The 15,577-nt window shown below is 36.8% G+C and overlaps 1 protein-coding gene across 2 annotated transcripts; it reads right to left on the bottom strand.

Annotated features, from left to right (window-relative positions):
• Window positions 1–8,263: 8,263 nt before the first annotated feature.
• On the bottom strand, window positions 8,264–11,119 carry LOC132187759 (ribulose bisphosphate carboxylase/oxygenase activase, chloroplastic). Of its 2 annotated transcripts, none has more exons than XM_059602180.1 (7): window positions 10,971–11,119; window positions 10,457–10,779; window positions 10,172–10,277; window positions 9,996–10,081; window positions 9,429–9,901; window positions 8,741–9,022; window positions 8,264–8,522 (listed from the first exon to the last, which is right to left on the bottom strand). In XM_059602180.1, exons 1-7 carry the CDS (start codon window positions 11,013–11,015, stop codon window positions 8,407–8,409), a joined length of 1,431 nt encoding a protein of 476 aa, XP_059458163.1. In that variant the 5' UTR covers window positions 11,016–11,119; the 3' UTR covers window positions 8,264–8,406. The 2 variants fall into 2 exon arrangements, with proteins under 2 accessions (XP_059458163.1, XP_059458164.1); XM_059602181.1 differs by having other exon boundaries at window positions 8,432–8,522; window positions 8,707–9,022; window positions 10,971–11,118.
• Window positions 11,120–15,577: the final 4,458 nt, after the last annotated feature.

The raw sequence follows: 15,577 nt of genomic DNA on the forward strand, positions 1-15,577 counted from the left end.
ATGAACCCTAGACCACAAGCTCCACAATCCGTTCTCTTGCTACTCGAATTGAGCTTAAATCAGTCTCACGCGTAGGTACGATAAGGTCGAGCTCCCTTTCCTTGGTTATCTCCAAATGACCTGAACCCTAGAATCGAGCTTAAATCGATTGTCCCCAGATCGAGCTTCAATCTGGTTTGCAGACGTACGCGTAAGGGATATCAAACTGCCTTTCATCCATCGACCTTGAGAACTCGTACTGGAAGGCGTAGAGAAGAAAATGTCATCAAGTCGATTACGGGAATCCAAAGGAAAGGAATCTTCTCTCGGCTTGGATAAGGTATCTACTCAAACTAATCTTAAGCTTTAGTTCTTTCGGTGGATATTGTACCCAAATTTCAGCTTTGGTTTTTTTTTTTGTGAATACTGTACCGAAATTAAGCTAGGGTTCACGTTATTTTCCTTAGGAGCTGATGAAGTCATCATCTGCATCTGGGTCTTCTTCGGTGGACTGTACTCAGATGTCCTGGGTTTGTTACTACTCGTTACCTGCACCTTTGAAGACATGCTGGACTCCAAAAAACCCTGGAAGGAGATTTTGGGGTTGTGCTACCTATGATTCTAACGTGAGTAGTTTCATTGCACAATGCATATTGGTTTGAAAGTTATTCCTGCATGAAATGAGTGTAATGGTTTGATTAATAATTTTATATTTTATGTATATGTAGAGAAAAGCAGCATGCCGATTTTTCAAATAGATGGACAAATCAATTTGTAAAAGGGTTATGGAAATTATTTCTGCGCTGTTGGATAAGGTGAAAGAGTTGGAGAATGTAAACTGTCAATATTTGGCAATAGTGAAAGACCTTGAGACTGAACGTGATGACCTTCAGACTGAACGTGATGGCTACATTGCAAGAGTAAATCAGCTAGAGAAGGAGGATGATAGACAATTGGAAATGCTTACCTACTTAGAAAAGGAGAATGATGTGTATAGGGCAAAAGAGAAATTTCTCATGTTTGGTTTATTGTTATCATGGTTGATATTAATGTTGATTGGCATTAGTGCACTAAGTAAATGAGTGTTTTGTAATATATGTATTTATGCAAGTGATTTGTTATTGACTTGTGTGTTATTGCACTAATTAACTAAATGTTTTGTAATGTTGTGTTTATGCAAGTGATTAGTTATTGACTTGTGTGTTATTGCACTAATTAACTAAATGTTTTGTCAATACTGTACAACTTAATTTGACCAAATTATTGACATTCCAAATATTGACCATAATTTGAGCATACCATGTATATTCCAAATATGACCAATTTGGACCATTTGGAATGTACACTGCATATTGGTCTAATTTGGACCATACTCAAACAATGTATATTGGTCTAATTTGGACCACACCCAAATATGCTAAAATTCCAAGTAAACAAGTCAATCCACATTTTCCATTAACCCAATCTGGACCATATTATGAACATTCCAACTAAACAAGTACTTTCACAATCTGGACCACATCATGTACATTCCAACTAAAACATCCAAATATGCCATAAATTTCAAGTAAACAAGTCATTCCACATTGTTCATTAACCCAATTCGGACCATATCATAAACATTTCAACTAAACAAGTACTTTCACAATCTGGACCACATCATGTACATTTCAACTAAAACATCCAAATATGCCATAAATTCCAAATAAACAAATAAGTCACAAACTTCCATTAACCCATATTGTTACAAAAAAACTGTAATTCCTATATGCTACTATCACAAAAAAAACATGTCACATTTTCAATACAATTGTGCCACAAACTTCCATTAACCTACATAAAAAAGTGTTCAAAAAATTACATCTCCATGTCACATTCCAACTACATTCCCTATTTTGTTGCCTTGAATTATGTTGACTATGGATAAGGTTGGTGTTGCCCCACTGGCTGTGATGGCTTAGCCTGCATCAACATAGGCAATACAATTAACACTATGCACACGAATTAGCCTTACTACACAAGAAACAAAACTGATGAACTTACCATTGTTTGTAACCCAGCCGACCTTCTACCTACCATCTTGATGGAACTTATACTTTGTCTACTTGGGGTGGCAGTTGGTTGGGGTATGTCAGTTGGATGCATTGTCTGTGAGGTACCTCCCTATCACACCATATAATAAAAAAAACATAAATATGAAAAACATTTAAAATATCAAATGTCAAACTACCCTAGAGTATTATGTAGAAACGTATCTTAGTGTCAATGTTCGGTTGTGGCTTCTTAACCTTCTTTGGGTATATCTTCCTATTTGGATTCTGTGGTCGAGTGCAACTCCTAGCGTTGTAGCCCAGTTGATTACAGTTTCCACACTGTACATTATACCCATTTCGACTCAGCTTAACACTTTCATCAGACTCATTTTCATTAGGCTCGTTTTCATCAGCTCCTCTTCTTCTCACCTTCTTCGGCCTGCCTCGTTGTTTTTTTAGGTAAAGGTGGCAGTGTGACTTTCTCATCATTGTCAATAGCCTAATCTTTAGGGCCAAACATCAGCTCAATGCTATATGCATATGACTTCTTATACGTATCCATTAAGTACTAGTCACTTATATACTTTTCTGAAGTTTCCCTATTTTGGTAAATTGCATAGCAAGCATAAGGGCTTGGAATCCCATTCTTTTGCCACATACCACATCCAAAGGTTCTCGATTTCAAATTGACAACCCTCCTAACTTCATGACTATGGTCAACCTCAAATGTCAAGTCGTTACTCTAGTGGGAGATGTAATTTCTAGCCTCTGAGTTGTTCCTATCTAACTTGTTCACAATCTTAGGGCAAATAATATTGATTGATGTTGCTACACCATTTCTTTTTTGGCTAATCCGATTCATTAGTTGTCGCCTTATCATCTCCATGCCAATAAGAATGGGCTGATCTCTAGCTTCAAGTACCCATGCGTTGAAAGTTTCAGCTGTATTGTTCAGAAGTATGTCACTGCAACTGGTCTCCCTGAAAACATGCCTTGACCACATCTTTGGGTTTACCTTAGCAATGTATTCATGGGCTGCAATATCCATTCCTTTTATCACTGACAAGTAGTAATTGAATTGATTTTCATTTGCTGCTCGAGCTGCACCCTACAATGCATCCTTGTACGCTTTGTCCTTGTAACCCTTATTCTTGAAGTTTGCATGTAAATGTCGAACACATAACTTGTGTTCCACATCAGGCATCAGGTACTTCATGGCTTCCTTCAGTCTCTATGTAAGAAGATAACAATTTAATTAACACATGTTATTAGCACAATTTAATCAAGTATTCATTCAATTAGGATGTTAGGTTGTTACCTTTTGTCTGTCGGACATAAATGACCACATGTGCTCCCTTGGATTCCCAATATCCTCCAACAAAGTGTTCAAAAACCATGTCCATGTGCCTCTACTTTCAATCTCACATATAGCATATGCTATTGAAAAAATGTCATCATTCTTATCCCATGCAATGACAGCATGTAGCTGCCCACCATGCTGACCTTTCATAAAGCAGGCATCCACACATATTATCGGCCTACATCCAGCTAAGAAACCTCGCTTACAAGCTTCTAAGGAAACGTATATCCTTATGAAGAATAGCTCATTTCTTTGTATGTAAGTTGAGCTACCGGGATTCCACTTACGTATTGCATTACAATATGTTCTCGTAAGTTTGTACTGCTCATCATCTGATCCGGTTAATAACTTCAATGCCATTCGTTTGGCACGGTGGCATGCAAGTAAAGTTAGCTCCACATTATAATCCCTTCAAATCGCCTCTTTCAAAGCACTAGCCTTCTAATTTGATTGATCTCTGAAGCTATCGATGTATCGGTGTGCTGCCCACTTGATTGACGCTCTTTTATTAAAGTAATGACTTCCACAATTATGAACTTTTTCTAATGTCTTTATTTGAAAGTATTTCGTATTACTCTTCCATGACGCATATACTCTCCATCCACATTTTTTCTTATAATAGGCTGAAACACGCTTTTTCTCGTTATGCATGTATGTGTAATCGAAGTAATTTTGTGCTGCATACAACTGTAGTGCCTCTTTAAACTCAGATTGGTTTGCAAATAACTGTCCCACATTTATTTCAACCTTCTCTTTCAGATCATACAGTTCATACCATTCCAGATACTTTCTCATTTTTCTTTTTTCTTTCGGTTGTACCTTCAACATCCTCATCATCATCTTCACTTTCTAGGCTGAGTAGTTCAAGACTTTCTACACCCTCTTCATTCGGCTGTTTGAGTTTGCCATTTCCAGTGTCAACCTCCTTAAGAGCTGATGATGATGCTTCACCCAATGGTTCAACCACTTCATTGCAACCTGTAGAACTTCTTCATTTTTGGGATGGACATAAATGTCATCCTCCCTTCCATCAATATCTTGAAAATCAGTTAATGGAAGAGGTTGAATATCTACTTCATCCTAGTCATCTTCTTCATCTTCATCCTGGTCATCTTCGTTATATCCATGACATGAAGGCTGCCTGCGTGTGGATTGCCTGAATGTGGACTGCCTGGCAGTTGACTGCCTGGCAATGGACTGCCTGGCAATGGATTGCCTGGCCGTGGACTGCATCTTCCCCTTTTTCTTCTCCCTGGAAGAAGTTTGCGCAACCTTCTTTTGCTACTTCATTTGTTTTTCTATCTCTTTGACATTTTGCTCAACCTTTTCTTTTTTGATCTCCTTCATAAGCACCTTTTCATATCCATGATTATCCTCATAATCCACAAACTCATCCCCATACCCCACTGGTCGATAACTATTTATAAAACCATCTAGAACCTCAATAATAGCCCAACTATGTTTGTCAACTCGAGCTCCATCTTCTACATTGACTATATTTGTTTTTTCTTCAACTTCCCCAACTCCATCCTTTTTACCAACTAGAACTCCAACTTCTTCTACAACTCCACCTTCTTTTTCACTAACTTTTGTATCTCCATGATTTACAAACACATGGAAGGTTTTGGACTTACAATCAAACACCCTAAACATCTGTCGGACATGATTTCTCCTTGTAAGTCCACGAATTTCTTTATAATCATCAACCTTGTAATAGAGAGCAGACACATTTCCATACTGATAACCAAGGTACACTTTCACTATGTTTGTAATATCTGAGTAGCCTAACACATAAATATTTAAATCAGGAAAAATCATCACTTTCCCCCTACATACTCCATGCATGGTCTACAAAATGAACCATGATAGTGAATAACGAAATCAATGGATCTTGTAAGTGGTGATCCTGCATCAACAAATCAATTGATTCCATTCCAGACCTATGTACCAACTCAATCTATCATGCACATTGGACCCCACCCACCAAATAATCCCACATTAAAGCAGCAACAATAAAGAAGTCTTCAAAAGCATATATTAAAGTCTTCAATAGCCCACTGACAACCAACACGACAACCATATAATAAAGTTTCCAACGTGAAGTCCTTAAAAGGTAGCTCAATCGGCTGGGACCAAGCATAATGAAGCAGATATCATTAGTTCGAATCCCTCTCCCCCTCTTGTACAACATGTCAAAAAAAAAAAAGTTTCCAATGTGAAAAAGGTCAGAACTTTCTACTTGGCTTCGAAACAGACAAAAAATACTACACAGAAGGACAACTAAAAAAATAGGCAGCCATAAAGTGATTGCAACGTCTCAAACCCATATGTTCAATAGTATTAAAAAAAACATCCCACTAGTGGGAGATTTAATTCAGCAAAGCAAAAGTACCCCCTATTTTATTCTCTAACTTTTTTGCAAAAGTACATACCTTCACCTCTCCGATTTCTCCGAGGTCGTCCCATTTTGCTCCTCCTATGTACAAGGTCTAAGACAATGTGCTCAAATCAAGTCCGACCATGCCGCAAGGTCTATTTCCTTCCCGAAATTGACCCAATCCAGCCACGATACTCCTCCAAACTCCAACCCAAACTACCAGTCCACACCCAAACTCAAACTCAAACACTCAAACTGTTGCCGATAATACTTCTAATCGTAAGCCAAATCGCAATTGAGAATCAACCCACCTAAATGGAAACCCTAGAACAAAAATTTGGGGAAAATACGGTTCTTATGAAGCCTAGGCCAACGACGAACGGGAAGAATGGGAAAAAGGGGGGAAACGTCGATTTTTTTTTTTTTTTACTTTTTTGTTTAATTATCTAAACGAAGCGGATTTACTTTTTTTTTTTTTTTTTTTAATGGTGGACACATGTCGCGATATAACTGGTGATAATGTGGACGTCCGTTAGTTGGGACTGGCGGAAGCTAACGAAGGTAATGATTCCGTCTTTTTCCATAGGTTTGGTACTAGATTTGTCATATTTTAAAACTTAGAAAAAAAAAAAATTTTGAGATACCAAAAAAGTTATTAACCCTTAGAATAAAGTTGTCCCTAAAAGAATACCTTCTTAAGGTTATGGTTCCGTATGAACACAATAATTTGTTCATAGATTTGGCTTTTACGATGGCCGTAGGTTTGTCAATGCATAGCTTTCGGCGTGCAAGGCAGGAACTTCGTTCTGTTTCCCACCTAAAATTTTAGTTCCACTCCGTCAGTATGTTTTCTGTCATTACATGAAGTTATTAGAATCCAAATTCCTTGGATGCTTTCGGTTAGTCTTAAGGAAAGATGAGTTGTGGGGCCAACTTATTCTAGAGAGGTGGGTTGCGGGCTTACCTACTCGAGGTAGAAGGGCCCTATACCTTAAACTGTCTATGTTGTGGCCCATTTCTTTGCAAGAGTTACTGCAAATATGTGTAATTCTAACCGCCAATTGCATGGAATACTTATTCAAAGTTGTTAAGTTTATTGAAAAAGAAAAAGAAAACAAAAAACAAATGCACATTGAGCTTGACCAATTCATGATGCTAACGAAGGCTTTTGTGGGGCAACACAAATTTTCTAAAACTAGCCTCAGCCCGTTCCATCATCAATTGGAATTGTCACTTATATAAGTACTTGGATCCGGCCCAAAAAGCTTATGTGGTGCCTGGCCTGATTAGCCCAAGTTTGGTAGAATCATAGGCTCTTGCCTAATTTAATGAGTCATACATATTATATTTTTATTTTACAATTATCTCACTATATTACAATATTGATGTAGCAGTCTCAACTCACTATTAGATTAGTCATTGCTAAAATAATAATAATAAAATTTAATATTTTATTAATACTGTCATATCAATATTGTGAAATAGTTATAAAATACAAATATGGTACCTAGAGGACATAATTGGTCCACGGGTATGCACCATGATGATACTCTATAGTATCTATTATTGTATAATGTAAAATCACTAATAAGGTATATTGAAGAAAACCCATGAATTGAGCCTTACAAGTACTTGATAAAAAAAATTAACGTATATTGACACATGGATTATGTGTTCGCTTAAAGTCGCTATGGTGGTATGGGTGTTGACTATATTCCCAATCATAGTGAATTGACTCCATTCATTTGAAATATTGTGATACGAGGCCACCCCTAATATGCTATCATTGGGAGATCCTATGGTAAAAAGGGTGTGGTCACATAAAGTGACAAGCGTGTGCACACGTGGGGCTATGTCACGATTTGCACCGATCTATAGGTTTTATAAATGAAAGGTTAATTTGGAGAAAAAAATTTAGTACCAAGGTAAATCATGTCTAACTAGAAATCCTATCGACTACTATTATAGTGTGTTCAAGTGAGCGATGAAGGAATGTGATGGATGATCACATCATAATAGTTTGCACCCTCACATACCATAACTTCTCATGGTGATAGGTTTCTCATGGGAGATGTTTATTCACCATGAACAAACACAAGCACGACCCTTTCAAGGGTTGTATCTTTTAAACAAATGTAACTCGTGTAAGAGTTATACCTGTTATGAAGAGACAATGATCATCTCTATTATTTAAAGTTGGTGTATCTAGTAGTGTATATGACTTTATATTGTTTAAATATTTATTCATTTTATTTGAAATGATTTTTATGAAGATCACATTCCATATAGTTTACTCTCAATTTCGGTTAAATATTTTATATATTGGGCTTCACTTATTGAAAAGAGTTTATACCTACGCTGAATTTGAAAATATTAATAAAATAATTCTTTTGTGATAAGTAGTGATTTAAAATTTTGAATTATCTTAGTTTTTATGAATCGCAGTTGGATTTACAATTTTTGTTGTTAGTATAAGTGTACTGTGCTGGCCATTTGCCACTAAAAAGCTGGTGGTAAGAAAGAAAGCATACACCTTTGAAAGCGTATTCATTATAACACAAAACTAGAGGCTAAGAAGCCATTTGAAACAGAGTAACATCATAATTAATGTTTATCTAACATCCTTTGAAAATTTCACCCAATACCTAGAAAAAGACCTAGAATGAATAAAGGCAGCTCCCATCATCACTCCTAGCAGTTGGATCAAAGTTTGCTGCATTTCGATCAGTACAACCTTCAGGAACAGGAAAATTCACTTGCTGGGCTGCTTGGCCTGCACCAAAAGATGACAAAAGCTTAGCAGAATTCCTTTTTGCTCTTAATTATGTACATTCTTATTTCATGAGGGATTCTTATTTTAAGCTGAGTAACATCTGCTTCATAAGACGTGGTTTTCAGCTAAATACGCTATCTCATGAGTAGATATACCATAAGTTTGCGAAAAGAAGAATCCAAACCTCCCATCAGGGCCTCTAGGATCAAGGAGCTAACCGTAGAAACTTCCACTCTTAATAGCATCCTGGTTAGCATCTCCAAGAGCAGCCTCACTCAAGTACTTGTCAGCAAGTTGGACTCTCTTCACATTCTCTTGCTCTTGGACAAGCATGTTTCCGTACTCCAGGAGCTTCTCCAGGGTCATCGTTGGCTGCTCGAATGTTGGGGGTCCTTCTTTTGAGTTCACAAGTTTCTTCCCAATTCCATCTACCCCAACACCAGAAATCCACTTTCTCACTTCATCATCATAAACTCTGGCCCTCAGGGCACCGAAGAAATCTGCAAAATCATAGCAAACAAAATGACCATTTTGGTGACAGACTGTTAAAAGTATTAAGAATTACTAGCTTATAACCTTTAATTTTAAAATTTAAACACATTATTTTTCATTATAAGACATAAAAATATATCTCACGTCTTTAAATAAATAAAAAATTACATCTTTATTCCTATAAGTATATCTGATTTAAAATGAATAATATAGAGAAAAAAAATTTAGCAAGAAGAATACATGGATTATAACGTAGTTAACGCAATTAATGACATGTGGATTATATTGAAATATAATTAATGCAATTAATAATGCTAATTAATGACCGATTTTTTAATTTTTTAAAAAACCGGTTTTATATATATATATATATATATGATAAGAAAAGTTTCTTGGTAGTGGGAAGAAGGTTACCGATTGATTGGCCAGGGAAGGTGTCAACAAGTTTGACAATGTCATCAGGAGAAACGTTGTCATTCCGGAAGATCCCTTTGCAGACACCAACGCGGTCGTCCCTTGTAGGTGCCCAGTAAAACTTCTCCATACGACCATCACGGATGAGAGGGGCATACAATGTTGAGAAGTCGTTACCGGTGACTATGATGGGAACACGGGGGTTGTCTTCCTTGTTGTACATGCCGGGGAGCTGGACATTTGTCGGGTTATCAGCTATGTTCATCAGAGTGGCATTAACCATCTGGTTGTTCACTGTGTATTGTGTGGTTCCACCAAGCCTACCAGCTCCTGCGTCCAGATCGTTTATGAAGAGGGCACACATTTTTCCCTTCCTGATTATATCAGCTGCCTCTCTGTACCTTTGCCTGATCAATTTCGCTGGCTCCCCTGCGTTCCCACTTTCCAATTCTCCAGCACTCATCATGATGGGGCTGAAATTTCATTAATTTGCAAATTAATTAGATCAAAGTGCAAGAAACTAAATCATATCTTAAAAGAAGTTAAAAGAAATATGAAATAACTAACTTGATTCCCATCTTGGCAAACACAAGCTCACACTGGAAAGATTTTCCCTGTCCTTTACCTCCCCAAATACCAAGGATGAGAGGAACCTGTAATTAATAAAGTTTTTTAAAAAATTGTTCACTTTTCTGGTAATTTAACTTAACTTAAAGGTCAAAGTCAAAACCATTTTCATGTACCTTGATGTTAGGCAGGGTCATGAAGTTCTTGGTGATGTGAACAACAAGCTTGTCCATGAAGGCAGGTGCAATGTAAAATCCATCCATGTTGTTGTCCAAGTTGTACCTAAAGCATGATCAAATAAAATTTTATATATATGCAACCATTATCTGAATCAAGAAAGAACTCGCATACATGTATAAATATGTATATGTATATATAGTATATAGTATTAGAATATAAATTAAATTGATCCCTTCTTACTAGTTTAAGGTTTTGGAATAAGAGGTGATTTAAACTCTTACTGGCGAAGTCCAGTGCTGATGTAGTCGTAAGAACTCATGACAGCATAGTGAGTTCCAGTTCCGGAGGGAGCCTGGAAGAGTGAGTCAACCATACCCTTTCCTCGGGTGATGTCTTGCTGGTCATCGGATTCGTCGAAAGCAAGGCCTTTCCATTTGTCCTTCTCTGTCTGATGCTTCCCTTCTTCTTCAACCACTGCAACAACCTTGAAGCTCCCATTGGAAGCCTTTGAGTTGCTAAATCTTGAGCTCACCTTCTTCAAGCTGCTTCCCAAGAAGGCTGAGCTTGGAACTGAAGCTCCACCGCCAGAGCTATTCAAGCTCAGCTGCACCAACACAATTTAATGTGTCTCAATCTTTATCAAAAAAGGAAGGAAGAAAAAAAGAAACAAAGAAAGAAAAAAACACCCTTCTTTTTCTTCTATATATATATATATATCATGAGGGAGGAGAAATTTTTGATGACATAGATCATATGCAATGAGTGAAGACTTGAAATGGCGGGAAAGACACAAACCGGTGCTCGGTTGACGGCTCCAATGGTGGGGACGGCTGCAGCCATCGAAATCCGGTACCCTACGGCAGTGAGAGCTGGTGGGGGAGTTGCAGAGTGCAGTGCTCAGGCAGCCAATGGAGAGAGAGAGAGAGAGAGAGAGAGAGAGAGATTTCTGAGGAGAGGAATTGAGGGAACTGGTGAGGACTTATAGTAGTTCTGTTGAGTGTACAGAAATTGATATCCAGAGGATTGGTTTTTGAATTCTTAACGGCCACACAATCAAGATTGGATGACTTACACGTGGCAAGCAGAGGGTGCTTAGACGTTGAGTCCTCATTGGTCCCTGAGGCTAGCATTTCCGCTGTTCTCTTCTCCACTTAAATTTGGGCCAATTTATTACCACACGCATAAAAAAACAAAAGGCATTATTCTCAATGTTGTATTTTTTAAAAAGAAAAAGAGAAATATAGATGAGGTGAATAATATGTTTGTGATTTTCATGACTCTGCTTTCAATTATTTGAGGTGCATTTTGTTTTGAAATGGGCTGTTATGGGTCCCATAATGGATGCCCGGATTTGGAAGGTTTATAATATAATTCCTAAAATATAAAAATGTCTTCTTCCTTTTTTCCTTGAAAAAAAAAAAAAAAAAAGATTATCAAGAGGAGCTAAAAAAGCTTGAATAATGGTCGGTCCTAATTTTTAAGTCGAAATTTATATATAAGGAAAATTTTTAACTAAAAATATTTATAACCGAAGAGGGGGGGAGGGGTCATATTTTGTCCATGTTGACATCTGTTCTTAAAGCACGTAATTCTCACATGCATTTTTTTAAAAAATGTATTTGAGAATTTCATGTTCTATTATTTTTATTAAAAATAAATGTGAGAATTAAATGTTTTTAGGACAAATATTAGTTTAATAGGCTGAATTAAAAGAGTCTTTCACCGACCCAACCGGAAAGAATTACTCTAGCATATTATGCTTAAGAAATTCAAAAAACTTTGGTTGGATTAATGTTGGATGGTTTTTGCAGAAAATAGTGAGGCTATTTGCCAACCAACTACCCTTCAGTTTCCTCCTCGTAGCCCTTTCCTCATTCAATTTTTTTAAAAAAAAACTACCCTTCAGTTCTCATCACTAGTATTCATGTTACTATTTTGTTTTGAAATATATTTTTGAGATGATTTACTAAAAGCAATTCCACCAATAACTTCTGGTTAGAATGATGTATATATATAAATAAATAAATCAAAGTGAATGCGTAATCCATTAATTAAAGATGAGTATTTGGGCCTTTGAGAAGAAAATAAATGCATAAGTGAAAAAAAAAAAAAAGAAAAAAAAAAAAAAAGAAAAAAGAAATTAGTGAACATAAAACTTAATGTAGAACTTGCCGAATATGAAATTAATCTAGGAATATTCAATTGCTAATGAAATTCAGCTATGAAGTTAAAAGTTCCGGTCCACAAATTTAAAAAGCATGGGGGTCACATAGAATTACGAAATAAAAGGTTACTTATATTATTGTTAAAAAAATCTCTTTTATACATTCAATTAAACATTTGATATACAATCTTAAAATGTTTATCCCCAATTTCTTTTAGACAATATACAATTAGAATGAATTATGATTCTTAAAAACTAGACAGACCGAATTTCACAAAAATTCAAGTAGTTTAAGATAGGCAAACCGTAAGACTCACTTATTTTGAGCAAGCAGGCTCGACACCATAGGCTACTCAAGGTTGGTATGCCTTGCGGCTTTCTTTAAGAGCATTCATAGTTAATAGTAGGCTAGCCAAAATAGCTAAAACGCTAAAATGGAGAGAAAAGGCACTCCATTAGGCTCACCAAAGTGGTGAATATTTTGTGAGCGTGAGCAGTGCTCACCGAATTCAGTGAGCATTGTTCTCTTATCAAATAAAGAAACAAAACATTAAACTATATGGAGAAGGCAGAAGTGTGATATGATTGTTAGAAAAAAGAATAAATAAATATTTAAATGGAATAATGAAGGTAGATAAGCTAAAATGCTGATCTTGATGTATATATTTGAAAAAGTAGGCGACTAAAATAGAGAAATGTGATTGTTTATATATATATATATATATATATATATATATATAGTAAATTTAATGAATTTTAGGATATTCCTATCTATTAAGAGTTTATTTGGGATTGCGTTTGAAAAATAGAGCCTTTTAAGTCAAAAAGAGCTTTTTGACAAAAGTTTCAAAATGCGTTTTGACTATTTTAAAGTTTTTTACACCCTTAAAAACACTTTTAATTTTTTTTACCAAACAAGTATTTTTTTCTTCAAACGGACTTTTTTTTAGTGTTAAAAACACTTTTAAGTCTCTCAAACACAATCTCAAATAGGCCCTAAGTACAGCTCGAAACCCATAACTTACAATCAGATTAAGATTCGATTCACTTGACTCCTCTCACAATTAACTGCCCAAATTATCATCAATGCAGACAATTCAGACAGTTAATTGCTAGGAATCTGAATCCCTCACAATTGGCTCACATATTTGTCTAAACTGGGCACAGAGTCTCCAGTCGTGCCAGCCCACGCTAGGCCTTCTGTGCCCACTCCTTCATTGATCCAAAGGTTGCGCTCTACAAAGTAGGCCTTTCCTGCCCATGGGTCCCCACGCTATGCCTTCTGTGCCACTCCTTCATTGATCCAAAGGTTGCACTCCACAAAGTAGGCCTTTCCTGCCCATGGGTCCCCACGCTATGCCTTCTGTGCCACTCCTTCATTGATCCAAAGGTTGCGCTCTACAAAGTAGGCCTTTCCTGCCCACGGGTCCTCTTAACTCCATTGATTAGGCCTCCCATATTACACTTGAGATTTTACTCACAAACCAAACAATATCTTCACCCATCTGTGAGCCTACGGAAAACGATCGAGTAGTATACTTTTCTTTCGGCTAGAAACAAGCCTCGTTAAGATGCCATACAAATTGGACAAAGAAGAGCGAAACAGACATATATGACAGGGCAAGACAACTACTGAAAGCACATTCTTAGCAGTTCAAATCCTCTGCAAATTATGCAAGAACATCATGATTTGAGGGGGGGGAACGGGCTCACACCCATGAAGTTTAGGCCGTAGAATTTTGTGTGTCTAAAATTAACCACGGTATTTAGGTTCACGGGACTGAACAAACGAAAAACGTTGTTAGAGTCGGCAAAGCCTAGAATTGCAGATGGAACAAAGTGATAATTGATTCATGATAAAGAAAGGCACTTTCATCGTTAAACTCAAAAGCCCAAAAGCTACCTTCCCACCATCCCTCGAAATTCCCTTTCTCATGCATATAATTTCGGGTAAAAACAAATATTTTACAGTACATCTGAAATGACAGAAAGCTAAGCTCATATTACTGGAAATGGCATGCTGTCTCCCAACTCTCTCTCTCTCTCTCTCTCTCTCTCTCTCTCTCTCACACATACACACACACACACACACATTAGCCCAATTCCGCTTTACTCCTAGAGCCATGCATGAAGTTTGCTTTACTTCTAGAGCCATGAAGCATACAGATACATAAAAGTTTATGCACTTAAAAAAATGTGTTGCATGAGAGGTGCGGTGCGGGAGCCTCTGTCTTGGACTTGATAGAATTGGAAGCATGCTGATTGAGGCCTTTTGTTCTATTGGGAAGACAAAAGGGGGGGAAGGGGGGGTCAATCACCACCCACCCATGCATAAATTAAGTGGCCAACAGCCAAACCTGATCTAATATGCCATTAAAATATGCCAATAATGAAGAATGAACACACTAGTGTAGGATTTAAATATGCATATTTATGGAGAATTAGTAACATCCAGACAAATAGCCGCCATCCGTAGTGACCATGTTTTGAGCATAATTGTCCAACCCTATCCTGATTTTGACTGAAAGTAAAAATTCTATGCTACAAGATATTTTTTTAATGTAATTTCTGGACTTGTTAAGCTGCAACCATTGCTGGAGCCACAGAGAGAGAGGCCTAAGATGCGGTTACCTAATTAACCTCTTCTGCAATATGAGTGGGAATAGATCTAAACTGCCTTAAAAGTTTCTTTGTTTTGAGCTTATTTAGACTTTCCTACCACAAAGAACAAACACCACTGAAAATGCAAGGAATCATCTGGTGTGCCATACTTAACAAGGCTATTAACAACTAAAAGCTTCTTAGTTGCTGTCGATTTTATAAGTTTTTTAAAGTGAAATCCCCTTTATCGTTTTCTCATCATCCTTTCACTCAAGAATGAGGAACTTTAATTCATAATAATTGCCAAAAGGGAGAGGCAGCATTTGTACTTGCTTGAGACTGTATTATGTTAACATACTTTTAAAAAATTATTGCTCTTTCATGGCCCAACTTATGACAGTAATGATTAGGTATTCAGCCATCACATAATTTTTTTTTAGTTGAATAAAGCCCTTAAAGGCCAGAATAGTAAAGGTTACCCAATTTAAGAATGACCATGTAGGCCACAAAGGAGACCTGAGAGGAACATATACTTTTAACCAAAAGTAAGAATGTCCTTTGGGGACAACAAAACAAACTTCTAACCCATGTAAGTCACGGCTATAAAGAATAAATCTCAACTACTTCTTAAACAAAT

This window comes from Corylus avellana, chromosome ca7, assembly GCF_901000735.1.
Source record: "Corylus avellana chromosome ca7, CavTom2PMs-1.0".
In the NCBI taxonomy this organism is placed as follows: domain Eukaryota; kingdom Viridiplantae; phylum Streptophyta; class Magnoliopsida; order Fagales; family Betulaceae; genus Corylus; species Corylus avellana.